Genomic DNA, 23207 nt, shown 5'->3' on the forward strand with positions numbered 1-23207 from the left:
ACGTTGGGGGATAAAGTTCAACTGAAAAATAAGGTATCGAAACAAGAGCCCAGGATACCCTGGAGACCGCTGGTATAGATACCGGCGGTGACCTTCCTCTCCCAACGACTATATCTTTTGTGTGTACTGTAGCCTATGTAAATAGAAAGTCGATATACATGTGCATGTATACCTGAAAGTTAGGCCATGGTTACATCCAGGATCAAAAAAAAAAAAAGCTGCAGACTAGTCTGATTGCAATTGGCCAATGGGAAAGAGTTTCCCGTCTCACACCTTCGCCCCCGCCATTGTCTTCCCAACCGACAGGCCATCATCCCATCAACCTCCATCTCCTCCCTCTTTCAGTCCTTCCTTCATCCGCATCCCCCTCCTCCTTTTTTTCCATCCTCGGACCCTGCGATATACTCTACTTGGGACTGGATCTCTTGGTAGGTATCGTCTACTGAACTGGCTGGCACAGCAAAAAAAATCCCGATCAGATCAATGGAACCAACTTCCAACAATTCAATCATCTAGATCAGCAAGCTTTTCTAAACTCATGCGGGAACGAAAGGGAATCGCCACAGGGCTAGCTTGCCTCATCATTGTCTCGCTGGTGCTTCTCCAGCTTTATTCCAGAGAAGTCGCAGAGACCCCTATCCCCGGATTAACCACCAAACCCAATGTATTACCACCACTTAAACCACTCAATTACCGAGGCACAAACAAAGAAGACGACTACAAGAGTCCATTCAATATCGAAAACTTCTGTAACAACATGCCAGAACACCGTCGACACCCCAGAGGCATCCTGATTACAGACAAGCCCAAGGGTGTACCCCTCAAAATGTTCTTCTGGCGCCAGATGATGTTCGGCAGCGAGGTCGACTGGGCGATCGAATCCCGGACCCTGTGCCCCTTCCCGCCGGAGCTTCAGCCCTTCTTCGACCACTACCTCAAAGCACATATCAAGAACGACTCCATTCACTGGGAGACAGGGTACGCACCCTGCTGGTTCTGGACTAACTGGCTGGGTACGGCCGATGATATACACCGAGAGTGCTATACGGAGGCGAACGGGGTGGTGCCGTACATCGTCACCAACAACTATACGTCGTTCCGCGACTTCGACATTATCTACTTTGACTACCCCTTTTACGACAACATCCCAGAGGCGCCTTACTTTGACAGCGGCAGGATGCCACCGCGTGTTGCGCATCAGAAGTGGGTCATGCGATTCCATTCAGAGTCCATCGGATACTACCCAAGCGTAGCGTTGCCTCAATACATCCAACAATTCGACTTTACGTTTGGCAGTCCCGGCCAGTTGATGGATCTTCCCTTGCCACTGCAGTACATCAGTGAGAAAGGTGCGCTTGATATGGCGAATGTAGAGCCCAAGGTCCCATTCGACAAGAAACCCGACCATTATATGGCCTTCGTGGTCTCGAATTGCTGGCCGAAGAACAACCGCAACGAGCTCATGGATGATCTAGTCAAAAAATTCGGTGCCCATTCGTACGGCAATTGCATGAACAACAAGAAAATCCCCAAGGAGATGACGGACGGCATGGACTGGGAAAACGCCAAGACGCAAACGATCGCCGCCTACCCTTTCGCACTCGCGGCTGAGAACTCGAACTGCCTGGGCTATGTGACGGAGAAGATCTATAATGTCTACGCCGCGGGTGCGATTCCTCTCTACTTGGGAGCGCCTGATATTACGGATTATGTACCGGAGGGCAGTTATATTGATGCGAGCGACTTTAGGGACACGGACGAGATCATCAGCTACATGAAGACGGTAGATCGATCACAGTTCTACAAATGGAAGGATGAGGTCAAGAAGGACGTGAAAAAATTCTGTAAAAAATGCTTCGCTCCAGCGTCGACGGATGAGTGTATCATCATGGAGAACATACGCTACGTTTGAAGTAGAGGAACGGCCAACTTGAGAACATCAACCACACAGCATCACCTAGAATCATTCCTCTTATATATTTATAATAATATTGAATCATAAATCCTTGATTTGAAGGTTTGAACGGGACGTACATTGTTTGAGCAGAAGCTGCTTAACTTGTTCGTACAAGGTCCGTGCCCCCAAGGGGACCTGATGTCCATCTGAGCTGCCCTTCGCTCGCAAGGACGGTGTTTTCAGAAATCCTATTCAGAGCTTTTTTTCAATCCTCTCAATAGAGTTTACTTGTAGGTGTGAAAACCTCATTCTACTCTTGTCTGATATGCTATCTTCAATGGTTGTGACAACACGCGGTGGGGAATGACCAGAGAGCACGAGCATTTCGAATCTATCACTCCCGTTCTGGTTGCTTGTTATCGATGGACCACTTGCTGCTGTCGTGACCATTGGTCATACACGAGGTCCTACTTTATTTTGACACCCCATGTCTCCGGCTGCCAATGGTTGGGTGCTGTTGAAGCAAGGATGCTGAGCGGGACCCAAGCATTGGGATCGATAGTAGTACGCAAGCCCATGTATGTTCTTGCATGGAGAATAAAGGAGTTTATCATGCGACTGGCATCACAAGTGAGGTGATATGGATAGTCCGGAAGGAGATTGACGTTGACCCTTGGAGTAGCACTGATGATCTCCCACTGAAAGGTTTGCTCATCACTGCTATTGGTTTCAAGTAGGACGAACCAGTCTGTATAGCTCATAGAAGACCAGGACACATCCTAAGCTCCGTAGTATACACATGCAGCAGCATATATTCGCTCTCTATTTGTGGCCACGCAGAACGGCTGCAGAACACTAATCGTCATTTCACTGTCCAATTCCGACATGCCGCGTCGAGACGGGTGATGATGATATGTTGAATGAGGCGAATCGAAATTGACTACGGCCGTAAAGTGAGATGAGTGCAGGCTGGCGATAGAGCTACGGTCGATATGTGGTGTAACATGCACAGTAATGGTTTGCAGCTTTGAGCATTCAATATTTATTGTTAACAGCGCTTCATTGAGTATAGTGCTGGGAATGTTGGTGTTTTTAATGCGCTGTAATATGATCCGCGCGGGATTGCTCCTCTATCAAGCTGGCGGTTCGTGTTCTCGCTTCTCGGACTCTTGTGCTTCCTGTGGGTGTCGTTACTGGCTCGCCCTGGCTGTCGTTCGCTGCTCGAAAGTAGTTCTGCATCTGCTGCGCTCTGGATGATATTGACTGTTGCTGGCTCTTCTTCTGCTGCTGATACACGATCGTTGTGATGCTGCTGCTGCTGCTAATGCCAGACGACGCTGACTTGGTTAAGAGACTTGATTCCGACTTGCATTCCACAGCCTTGTCTTCAGAGGCCAATATCGCATCGACAGCCTTGGCCGGTTTCCTTCTCCGGAGCCGGATTTGCTGGTTGACCCAGTCAATAAAGAACTTGAAGTTCATGACCGACTTGAAGATAAGGAAAGCCTTGTCCGCTGTATGCATATCAGCTCGGTTCATGACCAGCTCGTGTGTGAGTGCAAAATCCCATAGAACCCTGAAGAGTACAAAGGTCCCTCCAAAGAGGATGTCGTTCCTCAAAGATTTGTAAATGAAGCCCAGGCCCATGATGAGTGTAGGAACTTTGAGTTCATCATGCAGGACAAATGAAGAAAGACGAGAAGGGGTTAGGAATGTAAAAAAAAGGAGTCCGCAGTGCTGATAGAAACTACTATGGCTTCCAGTCGTCCCTCCCAAAACAAAACAAAAAAAAAATGAGAGGCTGGAAAAACACCGACCGCTACTTACTTTCAAGGATCATAAACGAGGCAAAGATGTGGGACTTGCCGGAAACGACAGTGTAGTAGCAAATGCCCGTGTACACGGTATGATGGAACCATCCAGCCAAGAAGGTGACCCTCTCGCGGTAATGAAGCAGACCACATACCATATCCAAGATCAGGTAACAGGCAAAGAAGGTGACGGCCACTTGTGACATCCAACTGTCCGATGGTGTAAAGCACAGATCGAAAAACCACCTTGAGTGACGGAGGGCCGTCCATGATGTCGAGTAAGAAGCGTCGTGTGCCTTGTAAAGTGCGATGATCTTCTCAGCATCCATGGGCAATTGTTCCGCTTTTTTTTGGTCGTGCAATGGCCACTGCTTCGTTGAGAGAGTAGGATCCAAAGCAACCACGATGGTACCCTGCGGATTCAATTTGGGATCTGGTGTGGGCTGGAATGTGATATCGTGTCGATAGAATTGCCCACTGCTAGTAGTGTTATAGTGACCACTGACAAGGCTGTAACTCTCGTATGGAACTGGCTCAGAAAAGACTGTCCGTAAGCTGCTGAAAGTCGCGTACGGCCCTAGCACAGACACAACTGCTGCGGTCATCAGGGTCAGGACCCAAGAGAGACGCTTGCGGTTCTTTCCGATAAAAGGCACAAAGGCCTTGATGAGATAAAAGTAGGTGAGATGGACTCCGAAGCTAGTGAGAACCATATACAGATGCTCTGTGGTGAGAATAACTGGCGCCATGGTTTGGTTGTATGTGTCTGCTTGATGAGTTCTTGTCCCGCACCGTTGCTGTTTCGTAGACAATGCCAATATGATCACGGCAAGGTCGAGGAGTATGTGAAAAGAACAAAAAGATGGATGTGAAGAAGCGATATTGAGTTCGGTTCTGTGCTCCTTTTATATAGTTTTCTTCGCTCAGAAAAAGGGGCCGGCGTACCGTACGTACTCTAGAGAGAAGCAAATCCGAATCGACGAAAAGCACAACAAACGATTTGATCCCTTTCAGGAACGCGCCTGAAATGGCTGCTTCTCATTCGTACGGACGATGGAGAGGTATCAACAAAAGAAGTCTCCAGTGTAAACAATAAAACGAGCACAGGCATCCATTTGTAGAGTACTAACCCTGCTGGACACACGGATCCCTGCCAGGGGGTCTTCCTCTCCCAACATCCTTCGCGATACACGAACACGCATGGAACATGTCCTGCTGCACAAGGACGGGATGATTAGCACAGACATTTTAAGATGTACGATGGATAGCCAGCCAGCCATGAGTAAACGTGGACAGATAATGTTATTCAAGCGAACTGTGGTCCTAGACCGCGCGGAATTCTCAGCAACAACCTCTCTGCGGTTTCTCCTGTGAAGATTAGCCAAAATACAATAATACTTTAGGACTAAAGGGATCCAACTGTGCAGACCCTTAGTAACGCTCTTCTCGATATGATGCTGTGGAAGGGCAGAGCTTTAGGACGATACCTCGTCATTATAAGGGAAGATATAATTTTGCACGCGTTAACCCTCAATAAGACACTGAAAATCTAGGCAGCTATCATAACCCTGATATGCACCTCACAAACTCATATGCACGTAACCCAGCAGCACTACTCTTTTCCTCATAAACGAAACAGACCACACCATCATGGATAAACAGACTCTGGCAACCATGTAAGTAGCTCTCAAGGCCGCATTGACCAATTCACAGCAGCAACCTATCCTACGCTCTTTTCCTCACTGAACACACGGACGTATTCTTCATGGCAGCAATCAGCGAGAATGCAGCAGGGATCGTTAAGAGTTCGTGCGCACACAGCAACTTTGGTGTGCATCTTCACATTCACTGTGGTAATGGGTACATTAGATTCTCCAGCTAACGTATCGCAGTCAACGTAGCAAAGATCGTGAACACAGTAGTTCCGAAGGGAATTCAACAAGTCCGCGCCAACGTTCATCACTTGAAGTAGATCAGTGTCGCTTGAGTGTTCCTGCGATGCAACCAACCCATTGGGCGCGTAGGTTGGGTCTGAGACCGGCTTCCATTGAGGCGGACCAAACTTTCGACTGAAGACGGTCGTCCAATGGAACGTTATTTTTGGTGGCCAATCTTCTTCGCCAACCTTATTTAAAGTGGCTTGCAAAGTTTCCAATTTATGAATATGAATAAATGGTGGTTGGTCCCTGACCTTTTCTTCACACTTAATCCTTTCCCTCGCCCCCCAATATCATCAGCCATGTCCTCCCCTATCGAAGTCGTCAACATGTCCCCCGAGGACTACCGCAAGCGCAAGGTCGCCCTCATCACTGGTATGGATCTTTTTCAGCGTCCTCTCCTTCGAGGCGCCAGGCGAACACTGGTGTGGGAAAGGATGGCGGTCCGTGGTCTTCGGAACCTCGAGTCTGTTCATCTGATCAGCCCTCATCATCTTTCATCATCATCTTTTCATCATCAATCAGATGAGACACTGACTCATTGCTTCTCCAAATAGGTATTACTGGCCAGGATGGTTCATACCTTGCCGAGCTTTTGATCGAGAAGGGTTACCAGGTCCATGGTATCATCCGCCGCTCGTCGTCCTTCAATACCGGACGCATTGAGCACCTCTACAAGGATGCCCATGAGAGTAAGCTACGCAAGCCATTGAGCGTCTGCTCTGTCATGTTCTGGCCACCAATAGAATCTTCATCCTTGTTCAATTGTTCGATTGCATCTGACACGCCTCTAACACGTCTCTTGCTCGTGTGTATAGACCCCAAGATGCGTCTTCACCACGGTGATTTGACCGACTCGACCTGCCTGGTCCACATCATCTCCAAGGTCCTTCCCACAGAGATCTACAACTTGGGTGCTCAGTCCCACGTCAAGGTCTCCTTCGATATGTCCGAGTATACCGCTGATGTCGATGCCGTCGGAACCCTCCGTCTGCTCGATGCCATCCGCACTTGCGGTTTGGCCCACCTTGTCCGCTTCTACCAGGTAAGACTCGTCCGCTGCTCGCTGCATAACACAGCAAAGGGTGGTCCCAGGGTTCATATTCGATATCTAACCTATCCTTTCGTCGTAATAGGCCTCAACGTCCGAGCTTTACGGTCAGGTCCAGGAGATCCCTCAGAGCGAGACCACTCCCTTCTACCCTCGCTCGCCCTATGGTGTTGCCAAGATGTACGCCTACTGGATCACGATCAACTACCGCGAGGCCTACAACATGTACGCTTGCAACGGAATCCTCTTCAACCACGAGTCCCCCCGCCGTGGTCGCACCTTCGTCACCCGCAAGATCACCTGCGCCGTCGCTGCGATCCATTTGAAGAAGCAAGAGTGCCTCTACCTCGGAAACTTGGATTCCAAGCGTGATTGGGGTCACGCCCGCGACTATGTCGAGGGCATGTGGAGAATGCTTCAGCAGGAGACTGCCGAGGACTTTGTCTTGGCCACCGGTGAAATGCACACTGTCCGTGAGTTCGTTGAGAAGTCATTCAAGGCCATTAACAAGACCATCCGTTGGGAGGGCTCTGCTGAGGAGGAGGTCGGTATCGATGAGGAAGGCAAGATCCGCGTTCGTGTCGATCCCGCTTACTACCGCCCCACCGAGGTCGAGTTGCTTTTGGGTAACCCCAAGAAGGCCAACGAGAAGCTGGGCTGGAAGCGCCAGGTCGAGTTCGACGCCCTTGTCGAGGAGATGGTCAAGGCTGATTTGGTCGGTGTTGCTGCCGGCGATGTCTTCAACTAAACACTTATAGACTTAGAGAGTTGTTGTGTATTTATAAATCTGTCTAAACATTTTTAATGTCATCCCAGGCTGTGAAGCGCTGCTATTCATCTTTTGATTTCTAGTGAATGACGCGCAACGGTTTGAATGCACTGGTATTGACTATCCAAAATACTCAACCAATCAAACGAAGGCCAGCCCAGTATCTAGTACCTAGCTCTGTTGAGGTCAAACTTCAGTCAGTACGCGTCCGAGAACACTTTGAATGCAACTCAAAAGTTCAAAGCCAGAGCACTAACGATGAAGACTCCCTCCCTTGACTGAATGGACGAATAGAGTGCGCTATCTTTATGTCCAAAGACATGAGCGAGTCCAATAACACCGCGGATGATCGAGGGAGAATTAAGCGTGACCCTCGGGAGTGCAGAGCTACAGGGTGAATTGCAACGTTGATGGTTGCATGCACCGGTGGCCAAAGCTAGCTAGGTCACACACACGTTACTCAAGAAGGAATCTCCCTGTAGCAACCAACCTCGAGATCAGCTCGAAAAATGAGGGCTTGAACGCTGACGTTTTAACTGAGTGTCTTGTATGTTGCATTTGACGCTGGCGTAACCGGGGAGCAGATAGGTCGATGATGGTTCCGTTATAACGCTGCTGGAAGGTGTCCGGTTGGCGACAGCTGTGACGATCTCGATGGGCAGCAAAAAAAAAAAAAAAAAAAAAAAAAAAGACGCAGGATAGGACTAAGGTCAGAATGGGCGCCCACCAGGGCATATCATCCAAGATGGCGCACATAGCAAGATCTACCGGGGCGACTGAGTCAATACCATCATCTGGGAACTTTGGAATAGACTTGCATGAAGCTGATGTTCAGATTTAAAAGCTGTCGGATCTTAAGAGTCCAAGACAAAATGCTACTGTAATACTCGTAATTGAGAGAGCGAAGAAAACGTCCATCTGCAGAGATCCTGACGCCCCGTACTCAGACTCATCAAAGCAGCCAATGGAGTTCAGGGCAATGGGAGCAGACAATCTCAATTTCGATCTCTGGTCTTTGTCCTCTTATTGGTGAGCGACATTGGGAGGGAGGGGGGGGGGGGGGGGGAGATGACCGATGAAGGGAGGCGATAACAAGCGTCGACAGACCAACAAAGCGACAAACTGGTTTGTCTGAGTGGTCAACCCTAGAAACACGTCGGCAATGAAGGGCTTCTCAATATTGTACCAAATCCTTTTTTTTATTTTATTGTATTTTATTTTTTTGAAAGAGAACGAGGCGGTCGTGGTGTGATCGATATCAATATCAAGAACATTTTGGCAATGATAGAAGAGCTGATTGTTGGAGGCGATGACACTGCCCCAGAATAAACCTAAGAACCGCATGCGGAAGGCGTTGTACGACACGGAGGGATTATCATGATCTAGTTGAGGCAGGAGGCCGATGGTTTGATGCAGGGCATATGCTTCTTGCCATTTGAAAGAAGCAGGGGAAATCTGATGTCGCGGAAAGAAGGCAGTAGCTCGAGTTAAGGAAGAACGAAAGGCTGCAGCAATGTCACAGAGTGAGAACTGAAGCTGCGTTCTCGTGAAGGTAGTGTATGTATGGTGGTGATAACACCAGTAGAGGTCAGCGCCTCTCCCTCCCCCTTATCGGTAAGAGGACAAGGGTGTACTAAAAGAGCTATTATACATAGGATACATAGTATACGTCGCATATATGGGACTTTGGGCGTAAAGAGAGGGACTTTTAATTTGGTCCTTGCCCCGCCTCATTTATCCTAGGACAGCAGCTCGGAAACTTTCTCTGACGCGTTCCTAGTTAATCTACCGTAAGCTCTGACACCCGTAAACATAAACATTGTCTCCAACAGCAACAATAGCCGTTCTAGTCTATCTGAGCACATCGGAACCCACAATAATGTTGTGGCACCATGCGTTCCCAGCGGAGCTCGTTCAAACGCGCTCAGACAAGATGACTGACGGACTCTAAAAAGCTCACTTGTTTATTCCCCGAAGCTGCAACAGCTGACTTTAACCCCCTGTCTTTGTCCCTGCCCTCTACAGAAACAAAACTGCCCCACAAACAAAAAAGAAAAAAATGGAACTCAATACATTTGGATAAATGCGCAAAAACGGTTGTGATGAATATATTACAGATTTTAATGATGATAATAGTAATAATGCTGGGTTGTTTTTTACATGGCTGACATGCATCTATCGTTACTTGGCTGGATGTCATGATACATTAGACAACATTACTACAGCTGCTCGCCGTTGAAGTTGGATAAACCGTGGTAGCAGTGGTCCAGGGCACCGGCGTTGAGGTCCGGGTTGTAGGGGTCGGGATTGCCCCACCAGTAAGGCATCTCCCCACCCCAGCTCTGGAAGGCGAAAAAGATGACCAGGCCACTGATAGCAAGACCAGTATCGAGTGCAGCCGAGGTCAGGTAGTTGTAACGAGACCACCAATTGTACTGGTAGCGTCTCAACAGGAAGGAAAAGATGAAGCCAACAAAAAGGCCGTTCGAGTACATGTAGGGCAGGCCTGGAGGCATGTTGGCTGTGGCAGCGAAGAGCACGGGCCAGTGCACGAACTTGAGCCAAGTGACCTGGCGGAACTGCTTCGACAGGAGCCAGAAGATCAAAGGAAGGACGGCTCCGACGACGAAACCCCACTGAACGGGAGCGTAGAGCGCGCCATCCTGGCTACCAAACATGCGAGCGGGTCCAATGGCCCCCCAGATGACGGAGGCAGAGTAGAACGTCCTCGTGGTACGGCAGGTGAAGGGATATCCCTCTGGAGTGCAGACGTTAGGGCGGGTGTTGATCAGCCATGTGGCAGTGGCGAGGTTGATGACGCAAGAGATGACAGACGAGATGAGCTGGGCCGCGAACATGATGCGAGGGGGGATCTTCATGTAGTGGCCTAGCTTGAGATCACCGACAAAGAAAAGGGCCTGAGCATTGAGGATGTAGCCGTAGGTCTTGAAGGTGACATTGGCGATGGCATGACCAGGAAGCAGGTAGCCGATAACGTACTCCGTGACAATGTTGAGGCCAGGCTGCTGGTTCGTCACAGCCTGGACGATACCGACGGGAAGAACAAAGATGAGGGCGAGACACAAGGCGAGGAAGACCGCCCACCATGGCATGTACCCCCAGACGACACATGTCACGAAGCTGAGACCCACGGTGACCACAAACAAGAGTCCATACCACCAGTCAGGGACCTCGGGGTAGGCACGCATCAGACGGCAGTGAATGTCCTCATTCTCAGCTCGTGCAGACCTCCAGCGCTCGACGATCTCCTGGCCGTTATACAGCATGACATGGACAATGGTGGCAGCGAGACCAGCAAATCCAACTCCATAGGCCAGGGCAAAGAACGAGTCCATGCGAAGGGGTCCATACGCCTTATAGGCTTCCTCATCAAAGAAGCCATTCGCGTCCATAATCGCGCTCTGGTCATAGTATGTACCGTTCTCCAGGTACAGGTAGGGAACGACAATGGGAAAGTTCTTAGAGTGCCAGAGGTTGGAGTAGTAGGCCCATGGGACCATAATATAGGTGACCAAGACAAACCCAACGAGGATGTTGACCTGTGCGAACCAGGGGGTGGTCATGGGCTGCACATAGGCTGAGATCGCGGACCAGTCGAGGGCGATGGTACCGATGCCCAGACCGTTGGAACCCGTCAACTGTGCGAGAATAACGTTGTCAGGGTTGATCCAGCAAATCCAAGAGATCACTCCGATGGTTGGGAAGATAAAGCCAGGGAACCAGTAGTAGATAAAGGAGCCGATGCAGACGATCATGAAGTATTTCATCCTCGACATGCGGCCATTGTCCTCTCGGATGTGTGCGGGGTGGAGGGAGCGGAAAAGCGAGGCTGTCACCAAGTTTGAGGGCCAAACCATATGGGCGGGGCGGACCAAGAAGCGACGGAGCCCTCCAGCAACGGCAAATCCGGTGATCTGGGTGGTCAAAACCAGAAACATACCGGCGATGAAGGGCTTTTCATCTTGATACCAGAGCTTTTGGAGGATAACAATGTCGACAGCGTAAGGCGTACCGCTGTTGCAGGCGACCATAGTGCCGATGAGAACGTGCTCCTTGATGGAAAAGGGACCGGGGTTGAGCGAGAACCTCCAGCCAAAGATGTTGAACTGACGGGAAGGAAGGACGCGCGCCATAAAGTGGCCCATGGGAAGGGAAAGCAAGGCGACAACAGGGTAACTGATGGAGACGGTGGTCTGGCGGAGATAGAAGAACTGATTGACGAAGGAAATGACACAGGTCCAGAAAAGACCCAGGGACCACATGCGGAAGGTGTTACATGGGACGTTGGAGTCATCCGTGTCTGTGATTAAGAGGCACGGGCGATTATAGTAACGAAGGACGCGTGTTAGTTTGAGAATGGCGCTACAGGGCCGTCTAGGCAATGGGGATGAGGGCAGAGGTGGGTCCTATATGACTTACTGGAGATAGTAATGCGGACTTCCTCAATGGGGGAGTCATCTTCGTCGTCTAGGAAATCCTGAGCCTCAGGATCAAGCCCGTACTTCTTGGGCTCATAGTCGTACTTCTCGGGCTCATAGTCGTACTTCTCGGGCTCATAGTCCTGCTTCTCGGGCTCGCAGTCGTACTTTTCGTTGGAGTATTCGAGTTCGTATTTCTCCATGGCAATAGGATGGGACGCGACTGGATAGGCAGAGTTAGGTAGAGATATAAAAGGATAGAGGGGGAAGAGATATTCAAGTGTTCGTTTTTTTTTTGACGAGTGTGACAGGAGAGTGAGAGGGCGTGCGGATATAACAAGCAAAGAGGGAGGGGCAGGTGAGTCAAAGAAGTGGGTAGACAGGAGTTCACGACGAATAAAAAAAAAAAGAAGAAAGAGCCGGAGACACGCGTGTATTTATGCAAACAGGGGAGCGTAAAATATCTCCCTCGGCGAATTAAGTGCACGCGAAGGAGATGGTGGAGCCCTCTGTAGGGCTGCATGCAATAAGCTGACGGGAGCAACATCTGCAACAGAAAAGGGGCGATTGTTTACACTCAGCCGATTGCCACACTCTGCAGACGGTACTACTTAAAACAGCGCCCACCATGCACGCAAACAGTTGCCCTGACCATAAACAAACTCTCAATTGCATTCTTTCCTCGGTGCAAAATCATGCCAATCAGGCTATTGGATCCCTGCAAGTACCGGGGGATGTCAATGGGGGAGGGAAATGCATCGCGCAAGGTATGGTTATAAAAAAATGAAAGGTGGCAAGAGAAAACCTTGCTGCCATCCTATTTGAGAGCACCCACTATCATCAAAGGATATGAAATGCGCACAAACGTTCATACTTTGCGCTCGCAAACTGAAATCGGCCAGCCCCAGTTCTCATCGCCCATGATGCGCAAGTAGATTCCACGTCGTCTGAAATTTTCGGGTTGAATCTACTGCACTCAAATTCCGCGTCTCCTTCGTAACGTATGCGCGACCATTTCAACAGCGCCAGTAAAGACAATCGCGTTTGAGACAAGAGTATATATACACAGTATGTGAACGTAACTAACAGAGTTGAGGGTAGCGAGGAAATGACTTGCCTCGAATCTGATTCACATACAGTGCAGTCGCATCAGCATTCCTCGGAACATTGGAAGGTATAGTGCAACTTAAGCAAAAATGATGTACAGTACTAGTACACGATGTGCACAGAGTCAATGATGACAAAACTGAACCAGGTTCTGAAAAGCGCGGAATGTAGCCGCGCGCTAGTCCGAGCACTCCAGGCACGAGCAACCACCGTTATAACGATCAAAGTTCGATGCACTAGAGGATCCTCGCTGCCCGAAAAACAACAAAACAAACATGCAATATGAACTACACACCTTTTCTTGTTACGTGGGAGGGCTCACTGGCCATCATTCTGCTTGTTTGAAATTTACCCCCAACCCCTGAAATTATTAATTACAGGTTGTTTGAGGTTAACGTGGATAGGGGTTGGGCATCTCGGCTTTGTGCAACCACGAACTTGGCATGCAGATAGACTTCACACATCTCGAAAACATGTTTGTCCAGGCTAGATCGTCATCTCGTGGCCACGTTGCAAAGATGTGTTGCGTCGCCGTAGACTGTGTCCTTGCGCCTACACGCCTGGGGCACCTGACGGATCTGGCCTCAATAAAGAAAAAAAAAAAAAAGATAAACCTTACCCAGTACAGATGGTCTCCCGTACGCTGCCAGTTTAGCAGGCACGCTGGTATTGAGTCGGATCTGCACTACACACCCTGGCATCGGCCGAATGGTATTTACTGTATGAACGTGGAAAATGTGCACACCAAGATCTCTGCAGTAGGGGTTGGTCAAGTGCGCAACCGTTTCAAAGTATGTGAGCTGCAACTCAATCTGGACGACCTTGCAGCACCCCACAGCTTTCTTTTGTCAGCGGGGACGCCTCCGTTGACAGTCTATAGATTGTTTCACTCATTGCCATGCAGAGGATTCGTTGGCAGTAACTGATGATTATTTTTGAATGTTCGCGCGCAGTCTACTATTACATGACTAGACTGTGTTAAGCTATGCTCTGTTTGTCCATCCTGTGTGATGCTATTTCTAGCTTACTTGTTAGGGTTTATGTTGTTGTTGTTGTTGAAGTAGGGGGTATGTATGCACAGGAACAAAACAGAGAAGGAAAAAAATGCTCTCAAGGCATCGTCGCATGCTCGACTTATTGACCATAGAAGTTCGCACCACCCAAGGGGCAGTGGTCAAAGTTGCCGTCTTTGGGATTACCCCACCAGTAAGGCATCTCTCCCTCCCAGGATTGGATAGCAAAGAAAATGATCAAGCCACAAATAGCTACTCCCGAGTCCAGGGCAGCGGAGGTCAAGTAATTGTAGCGAGCCCACCAGTCGTGACGGTAGCGTCTCAACAGGAAAGCAAAGATAAAGCCAATGAAGAGACCGTTGGTGTAGAAGTATGGAAGGGCTGGAGGCATGTTCGATGTTGCGGCGAGCAGCACAGGCCAATGCACGTACTTCAGCCAGGTGATATGAGGGAACTTATTAGCAGCCCACCAGAAAGGAATGGGAAGCAGGGCACCAACAAGGAACCCCCACTGAATTGGAGCGTAGAGAGCACCGTCCTTGTTACCGAACACGCGAGCGGGACCAATGGCACCCCAAATGATCGAAGCAGAGTAGAAGGTGTTGGTGTTACGGCAGGTGAAAGGGTAGCCTTCGTGAGTACATATGTTCGGTCGAGAGTTCACGAGCCAGAGAGCGGTCGCAAGGTTGATGAGACCTGAAATAATTGTGGAGATGAGCTGAGCCATGAACATGATGCGAGGGGGGATCTTCATGTAGTGGCCCAGCTTCAAGTCGGAAGTGAAGGTCAAAGCTTGGACGTTGACGATGTAACCGTAGGTCTTGAAGGTGACATTGGCGATGGCGTGGCCAGGTAGCATATAACCGATAACATACTCTGTGACAATGTTGAGACCAGGCTGCTGGTTGGTCACAGCCTGGACAATACCGACAGGAAGAACGAAGAAGATGGCGATGGCCAGTGCCAAAAGGACGGCCCACCAAGGCATGAAGTCCCAGACAACGCAAGTAACCAATGACAAAGCGAGGGTGATGACAAATAGAATGAGATACCACCAGTCCGGGACCTCAGGATAGACACGCATCAGGCGGGAGTGAATATCCTCATTCTCAGCGCGTGCAGACTTCCAGCGAGCGGCCATCTCCTTGCCGTGATAGAGAATGACGTGGACGACAGTAGCAGTAAGACCGGCGAAACCAACTCCATAGGTGAGGGCAAAGAACGAGTCCATGCGGACGGGACCGTAAGCCAGATACTTGGCCTCATCCAAAACATTGTTGGTCAAAATCTCGGTTTTGTTGTAGGGAGTTCCATCTTCACGGAACAACGCAGCCGACAAGATGGGGTAGTTCTTGGAGTTCCAAAGATCAGTGTAGTAAGCCCAAGGAACCATGATATAGGCGACCATGATGAAGCCAATCAAGATGTTAACCTGGGCGAACCAAGGAGTGACCAAGGGCTGCACGTAGTACGAAGCAGCAGACCAGTCGAGGGCGATGGTACCGATGCCCAGACCGTTGGAACCCGTCAACTGTGCGAGAATAATGTTGTCAGGGTTGATCCAGCAAATCCAAGAGATCATTCCGATGGTTGGGAAGATAAAGCCAGGGAACCAGTAGTAGATAAAGGAGCCGATGCAGACGATCATGAAGTATTTCATCCTCGACATACGACCCTCGTCATCCTCTTCAACCGAAGCGTGCAAGGAACGGAAGAGTGAGGCAGTGACGAGGGTCGAGGGCCAAACCATGTGGGCGGGGCGGACCAAGAACCGGCGGATGGCACCAGCAAGAGCGAATCCTGTAATCTGCGTGGTCCAGACGAGGAGCAGGCCGGCGATGAAAGGCTGCTTGTCGCCGTAAAAGATGTTTTGGAGAATGACAATGTCGACAGCGTAGGCAGTACTGGTGTTACAAGCGACCATGGTGCCGATCAGAATGTGCTCCTTTAGAGAGAATGGACCAGGGTTGAGCGTAAAGCGAAAACCAAGGATGCGGTACTGACGAGTTGGTAGAACCTTGGCCATCAAATGACCGATGGGTAAGGAGATGAGAGCGACCACAGAATAGCCGATCGAGATCTGGGTCTGACGAAGATAGAAGAACTGGTTCACGAAGGAGACAGCGGCGGTGAACAAGAGACCGAGGGACCACATGCGAAAGGTGTTGCATGGCATGGAAGGATCATCATGATCTATTTGAGGAAAGATGGATTGGTTGTCAGAGCCATGTTACACGGTAGATGAACATGAAGTGTGCAGACGAAGCCAGATACATACTGGAGACGGTGACACGAACTTCCTCGATAGGCGAGTTATCCTCCTCCTCGAGTTCAGCGTGGCTCTTGGTATCGTCGACACTGTCGGCATACTTTTCGCCGTATGGCTGGACTTCAGCCTTTTCCATGGCGAGATGTGTCAGAGGGTGTGGTTGCGAATGCCTGCTTTGGAAAGATGGGTAGAGAAGGCCACAAGAGAGAGGCTAAATGGAGACGAGAAACTAAAGATGGGAGAGGGTGGGTGAAACGGTGTGAGATAGGTGAGAAAGGTGAGATAGGTGAGATAGATGAGGGAACGGAGCGACTGTAATTCACGAATAATATCCAAGACAAGAAAAAAAAAAAAAAAGAGCATCATGGCGGGAGGAGCAGGTCTTTATAGATAGGCTGGTCAAAGCCATGTTCCCAAGGTCCATCCCCCATCTACGCCTGTGAACCATGCGTCCTTTTGAGTATTTACAAGCAGGCTAGAGGTCGAGCATAAGGCAGCTTGGTCTGCGTCCAATGACGACGAGCTGCAGAAGCGCCAATCGTCGCCACGCCAGTCGAGCAAATGCGGACTCCGCACGACTCGTTTTAGCCAGATTTGGACCCGACGGATCAGTTCCCATTCGCTGGTGCTTGACCTAACCATGCTGCAAAATGAGACATTTTACTTCCATTCGAACTAGGGTTTGCTAAACGCGCGCTCGGAAACAACCTTTAACGTGCCCGTCGGCGATGTCAATCAATATGGACATGGGGAAGGTCGGAGGTCAAGTGAGGCGTCCTTCTTTAAAGCTTTAAAGCCATGTCGAATAATGCCCTGACAAACCAAACACAGGAAATGAAGACAAATTCCGATATTTCACCACTCGTTATACCAACAATGGTTCCGGCTTTGGTTCGGGCGTGGGAAGCCCATTCCTTGCTCATGGGAAAACGGCATGCCAAGTGCTTCCGCCGGGGCAGTGCCGCAATACGCGGTTTTAACCAATTAAAAAGTATGCTACTTCGGGTCTATAGCCGAGAGGCCGCTGAGCTTTGAGCTGCGGATGCCATACTCCGAAACTGCAATAGCTCCAGCGATCTGTTCGGATGCAATACCTAGGTTCAATCTTCCCTTCAGCAAGTTGCGCACCTGAGTCATTCGAGGTATACATAAGCAGCGGCTAAATGTTTACGTTTCTGTAGATGCGCTGGCAGCTTCAATCCTAAAATGATGCCAGTAGGACATGTCTATGCTGTCATTGTTGTTGCTTCAATAGACAGACTCCACAGCATGGTGGGAGAGAGGCAACAGCGCATTTTTAGCACGATCCAAGAGAATGCATCATGGCCAAGGTATTCTACAAAAGGAGTCCAATTGATCACATGACACCCATCACGGCGAACCACGGCATCACCGAGATCCACTTGTGGGATCTGATTCTCGAGTTCATAGTTCACACTCACACTCCCACACTACTTTTGAAAAGTGCTTTCGGCAATACACGGCACTGCTTCCAGACAAGCATTAAAAGGTTGGTTCATCCCCATTCCCAATCACCGTTGAATTCATGCTATGATGATCATAAAAGCTAGTCTCGATCAAACCAGCCGGAGCCCGGCTTTGCGCAAGGGCTCCAGTCTAGTGTTTGAGGTGAAGACCGCGTTACACTTGACCTGAGCATCACTCCACTCTACCTACAGTTTCCATAAACCTCGCCCTAAATTGCAGTTTTATCATCAGTCGTGGTCATTATGATGCTAACACACACTGCTTTCTAGTGCCCAATGTTCAACATAGTTTACATGGGCTAGGAACGATAGAAGAGGGCAGATGCACCAACGATAGTCAGTTGACACAGCCTTGTGGTACCCTTTTTTTTTTTTTTTTTTTTTTTTTTGCCGCGTATTTTTTACTTAGCTTGCTTTCAGGAACAAAATAGCAATGTAATTTCTGCTGTACCGTGTACCGTTTCACAGAGTAGCTTTGGTAGCTCTGATAGGATGTTGGTAGCCAATAAAACAACTTCTGGAACCAGAAACAGCTCCTATGTGGAGCCAGGGCCTGAGGTCACCCAACTCGCGCGGTTTTATGTATGCGAGCGCAGGGCCTGAAGAAGTGGGAGGGCCAATGGCATTTGAATACAGGGGTGTACGGCGAACAAATGGGCAACTGGGCAAAGAACACCGAGACATCCATCATCATCATGAATCAAAGATAGGGACCACATAACACTCTTTCGCAACTCTCCCTTCCATCACTCAGAAAACCCATTACCCTACATTGAATCCCTTTTTTACTCGCTCGCACATGCATCTTCTCTCTTCTGTCTCGCTTCGCAACTGTTCTTCCATCTCCCTAATTGTCCCTGGGATCCTCGTTCCTTCAACACCGCTCATCAGCTTAGTTCCTTTGCCTAGCAACACCTGCTCAAAAAACATCCTCGTCGTTGTGGTAAGTTGATAAATCTAGCCGACACTGGCCCCTTCTTTTATGGTCCTGCTGTTCCGAAATATCGGTACGACTTGCCTTGTAAGCCATCAATACCCATCATCCGCCCTGTTTTTATTCACTCATTCTATCCTCAGGAAAGGTATCTGTTGGTTACTTTTGGAAATCACATTCGATGTGAGCCCACAAACCCATTCCGTGATATGATCCTGGTCGTCCCTTGGCCAGTACGGGCTTCCCATATCTCTTTGTATTTGACTTCTGTGAGGCAGAGCACCGCTTCCATGTCTGTTCTTTTGAGGCGGTTCATTGCCCCGGAGACTGCATACGGTAGTTGATCTCTCGAAGTGGAGCGCAGTTAGTTTACTTTTGTGTCCACACTGTCGTGAGATTCCACTGTAAACGCTACTCTCGATCCTGTGTATTACAGAAAGAAAGAGGGGATCAAGGCTGGAGGGATTGGGTTGGGCTATCCCTGAGTTTTTTTTAGTTCTTCAGGCACCAGTAGAAGGTTTCCAGAGTTGCGTTGCGTTGTGTTACGTCTTCTCTATGCACGATGCGATTAGTGCGGGTCCAATGCACTATGCGAAAAGTGAACATGTGCGATTAGATATGGTTAGACGGCGCCTCTGGTGTAAACATATTGCAATACCTACCACTTTGTTGTATTTCCCTTCACGAGCGCTTTTGTTGACAGTTGGTAATCTTACAGGCGAGACCTAGACTACGCGCTTTTTTTTTTTTTTTTTTTTTTTTTTTTCCTAGCGGTACGCTAGACTGGAGTGTACATCATCCTCTATATAAAGTCTCAACATGATCCCCACCTCTCTCCCTCAACATTCTTCTTCTTTCGTGCTTGACCGAACAAAGACTGACAACTTCCTTTTACTCACCATTCTGTTTCTGGTACCATTATTGACTATCCTACTATTCTACCACCATCTCCTACACGGTACCCTGTCGTACAAAGAAACATAGCTACGGCCATAAAATTATATACCTATAGTCCCTCTCCCAACACCCTACGTTAGTCCTTTTCAATGGATATCCAGTACCAATATCCGGCTCCGGCCCCTGTCCCTAGCTCTGCTCCGTACTACTCCCAGCAGTCTCAGCAACCACATCAGCAGCCATATGATCACTACTATTATGGTCATGCAGATCATGAAGGATATCCCAGCAGCAACGCACACTACAGCAACACAGAGTATGATATCCACAGCAGTAAGCAAGCAAGCCCATCCCCTTTTAATAACGGCAACAGCAACGAAGGCAACATCAACAATGAATTGGATGCCGCAAATGACGGCCAGACCTCCAAGGCACACAAAGGCAAGATCTTCCAGTGCACTGGCTTTGGCGACTGCCGCATGGTGTTTACTCGGAGTGAACACCTCGCTCGTCATGCTCGGTAAGTTCTCGTTCCTGAAAATTATTTTATTTGAGCGTGCCGACGAAGGGGGCCGTCATCTTGACGACACCGGGATAAGAGGGTCATCAGTAGCTATTGGGGATATATCCTCGACTTGGGGCCGCTCACGATTATGTCATACTCTTTATCCTCGTCTCCTGGCTGGCTGGGGGTATGTTCTACCCGACTCCGCTACATCCAGCATCCAGAGCATTACCACCGCATTTTTTATTGCTGCCGCAATGCACATTCAGTGGATGCGTTCATGCCTTTCTTTGCATTTTATGATTCTGCTGTCATTCTTATTTTTTGTTTCCCGCATCTGCTCTGAACACAGCAAAAGCGAAAAGAAAAAAAAGAAAAAAGGGTTTGCTCTCATAGCACGCAATGACATTATCTACCACATGCTATTGTCCCTGGTTACCGGTATTCTGCGCCTCACCTTCACTCCTTGATGTGGTCACCACTACCTACTCTGATAAGGAGCCCTCCAATCCTTTGTAGAGCATGACGTCCTCTCATCTACGATTATTCTCCTCCCCCTTATTCCTATCATATACTTTGCTTCATTGTCCAATAATGAACTACATCATTCTTCGCAAAGCTACGCGATGCTTACCAGATGCGCTTAATTATTATCATTTACAGAAAGCATACTGGCGAAAAGCCCTTCCAGTGCGTAGTCGAGGGATGCACGCGAATGTTTAGTCGATTTGACAACATGGTGCAGCACACCCAGACCCATACCAAGGGTGCCCATCCAGAGACCACAGAGGAGATCGCGAACAAGATCGCAATAGAGAGCCGTAGAAAGAGCGAAGCCGGTCTTCTTGGTGGATCGACTGTCCGTCGAGCAAGCGTCAAGGGTCCTAGGGCCAAACGAGGCTCTGTCTCGTCCGCTTCCGGCTCAGAGTCACCCCGGAAGAGCCGCCATGAGCGGGTGCACTCTATGCCCATGCTCAATATGACGCCAGCCTCGCAGGACAAGCGATCCTCTACTCCTGTCCTCTCCTCGCCCATTACTCCATTGTCGTCCTCTCCATTGTCTTCAAAGAAGGAGACACGGCAGCGCTCAAAGGTCATTGCTATGGAGGCTAGCAAAAGACATGACGCAGTCAGAAACCGAAGGGGATCCTTGGACACTTCTGTCCACCTCGCACCATCAGAATCTTGGTATGCGTCCAAGCTGCATCATAGACCCAGCCTTGACTTTGGACTCGATCAGCATGCATTTTTTGCCAACAGAGAGGCCCGTAATGATGTCAGTCGCGTGAACAACCACTTGCCGTCCACAAACACTTCTTTCGCCGGTCAGGGCGGCTCGTTCGGTCATCAATCATCGTCATTCTCGCGACTGAGACATCCGTTGTCCCCGGAACACTCCTCCCACTCTGACATGGACTCAGACGACGGCTCCGTTCATGGTCAGTGCCCTTCCACGGAGGACACTGTCAAGCCTGTTCCTCGCGCGAAGACAAACACCGACGCACGCGCTGTTGACCCTTGGGACAACTGCACCCTTCCACCGTTGCGTACCTCATTATTTCTGCCTGAGGTTAAGCCTAGATTGCCATCAATCTCCTTCGGTCGAATTCGCTCCCAGAGCATCACTTCCGGTGCGCTCGGGTATCTCACAGAGCCTTACCCTGTCAGCAAAACACGTCGATTGTCGCTCGTGGATCTGAACGCACCCATTCAGGAGGCGAACGTTGCCGCTCACCATTCGATGCTGCCGCACACTGGACGCACTCCCGGAGGCGTGAACGTGTCAGAGGATGAGGTCAAAGCTCTGGAGGCATTTGGTCAGCTTTGGTCTCAGGGCCGGGATGTGGAGATGCGTGAGCAGCGTCAGTCGACGGTACCACGCATCAAGACAGAGTTTGCACCCTACGAGGCTCCTGTGCCTGGTCCTGACTCTGGACGTCGACCGCGGTCTGGCAATGACGACACATACGAGCATTGCCGCCCCGAGACGTCCATGCACCTTGACTAAAAAGGGCGGCACAATGCGCGCATGCATATCTTTTCTTTCATCTTTTTTGGGTTTTTTTATCTTCTGTTCATTGCATCATATACTTTCTCGCCCTTTTGTAACATTTGTGCTTTTATTGCCGCTGTATTTGTAGGTTGTTGTTATTTTTTTTGGTTGCCATTGATATGCTTGCGCTTGGAAATGTAGATATTTGCACACTAGTGTAAGGTCGCTCGCTTATCTCAGGCACAAGCGGGAAGGGTTTTTTCTTTCTTTCTGTATATATCATCTTTTTTTTTTGGTCCATGTTATTTGTTTAGAGGGACATGCTTCATTACAATAAAGCAAAAAAGAATACATTCAATCTCAGGTTTGAATTTAAGGCGGGGTAGAATGACATGTTTTGTCGCTTTACTTTGTACGGAAAAGGCTTGGTTCTGTCCAGCGCTTTTGTTTGTATACCAAACTTGTTTGCAGTATCCAATCGCATGGTCAGCATAGAAGTGATTGGAGGATGCGGACAAAAATGTGTGCATGTTAAAAAAAAAAAAGGTCTATAGTTTTGACATTATTTCGATCAACGTATTTGGCTTGCAGGACTTCCTATCTTTTTCTCTCCCGCAACCCTTGAGAATAACGTCACACGAAGTAGGAGAAGAGCTTCAGAACAGGTTTTTTTTTTTTTTTGCAAAGACAAGATAGTTAGTTATCCATAGTTTGCTCGAGAGTGATCCCCTGCATGGTAGTCTAGCTCTTCAGTAGATATATCGGGAGAGATGCCCCGATGCTAATTCATAATTTGAGATGTCCTCCTCTGGCATATATCCATGATGATCGTCCCTGGGCAACCTATTATCTATCCTTCTTTGATTTCTTCAGCGCTATGCAGTGTTATTGTGCTGCCGTCAACGAAAAAGAAGCGAGAAACTCACACCACAAGTAGTCTAGATAGTTCTACTTTCTGCCGTCTTGTCTCCTGTGCCCTTGCCCGATCTGCAATGACGCGATATGCCTGTCATGTTATTTTTTGATATTTGCTTGCTCTGTAGTAGCGATTTGGTACATACAGAAATTGTGCCCGTGGACTGTAGGAAAGAACAAAGT

At 49.1% G+C, this 23207-nt stretch overlaps 4 protein-coding genes across 4 annotated transcripts; 3 read left to right on the forward strand and 1 right to left on the reverse strand.

Moving 5' to 3' along the window:
* Nucleotides 1-218: 218 nt before the first annotated feature.
* Nucleotides 219-2138, forward strand: BC939DRAFT_59986 (uncharacterized protein). The gene has a single exon (XM_051561772.1). The coding sequence runs from the start codon at nucleotides 248-250 to the stop codon at nucleotides 1910-1912; it is 1665 nt and encodes a 554-aa protein (XP_051414922.1). The 5' UTR covers nucleotides 219-247; the 3' UTR covers nucleotides 1913-2138.
* An 851-nt stretch (nucleotides 2139-2989) lies between these two features.
* On the reverse strand, nucleotides 2990-4457 carry BC939DRAFT_500681 (uncharacterized protein; the record flags this gene model as incomplete). Its single annotated transcript, XM_051560070.1, has 2 exons — nucleotides 2990-3558; nucleotides 3725-4457. The coding sequence occupies 2 exons, from the start codon at nucleotides 4455-4457 to the stop codon at nucleotides 2990-2992; spliced, it is 1302 nt and encodes a 433-aa protein (XP_051414923.1).
* A 1490-nt stretch (nucleotides 4458-5947) lies between these two features.
* BC939DRAFT_500682 (GDP-D-mannose 4,6-dehydratase) lies at nucleotides 5948-7444 on the forward strand (the record flags this gene model as incomplete). The annotated part of the gene is made up of 4 exons (XM_051560071.1): nucleotides 5948-6020; nucleotides 6203-6337; nucleotides 6464-6690; nucleotides 6782-7444. 4 exons carry the CDS (start codon nucleotides 5948-5950, stop codon nucleotides 7442-7444), a joined length of 1098 nt encoding a protein of 365 aa, XP_051414924.1.
* A 12316-nt stretch (nucleotides 7445-19760) lies between these two features.
* BC939DRAFT_394271 (uncharacterized protein) lies at nucleotides 19761-20900 on the forward strand (the record flags this gene model as incomplete). Its single annotated transcript, XM_051552139.1, has 2 exons — nucleotides 19761-20131; nucleotides 20780-20900. Coding segments are annotated over 2 exons (492 nt in total), but the record flags the coding sequence as incomplete, so codon positions are not given.
* Nucleotides 20901-23207: the final 2307 nt, after the last annotated feature.

The sequence above is a fragment of the Gamsiella multidivaricata genome (assembly GCF_025024155.1).
Source record: "Gamsiella multidivaricata strain RSA 2152 chromosome Unknown BC939scaffold_14, whole genome shotgun sequence".
NCBI classification, from domain to species: Eukaryota; Fungi; Mortierellomycota; class Mortierellomycetes; order Mortierellales; family Mortierellaceae; genus Gamsiella; species Gamsiella multidivaricata.

What these genes read in the sequence shown, in the direction of transcription:
- BC939DRAFT_59986 (XM_051561772.1), top strand. Translation starts at nt 248, where the DNA reads ATGGGAAAGAGTTTCCCGTCTCACACCTTCGCCCCCGCCATTGTCTTC.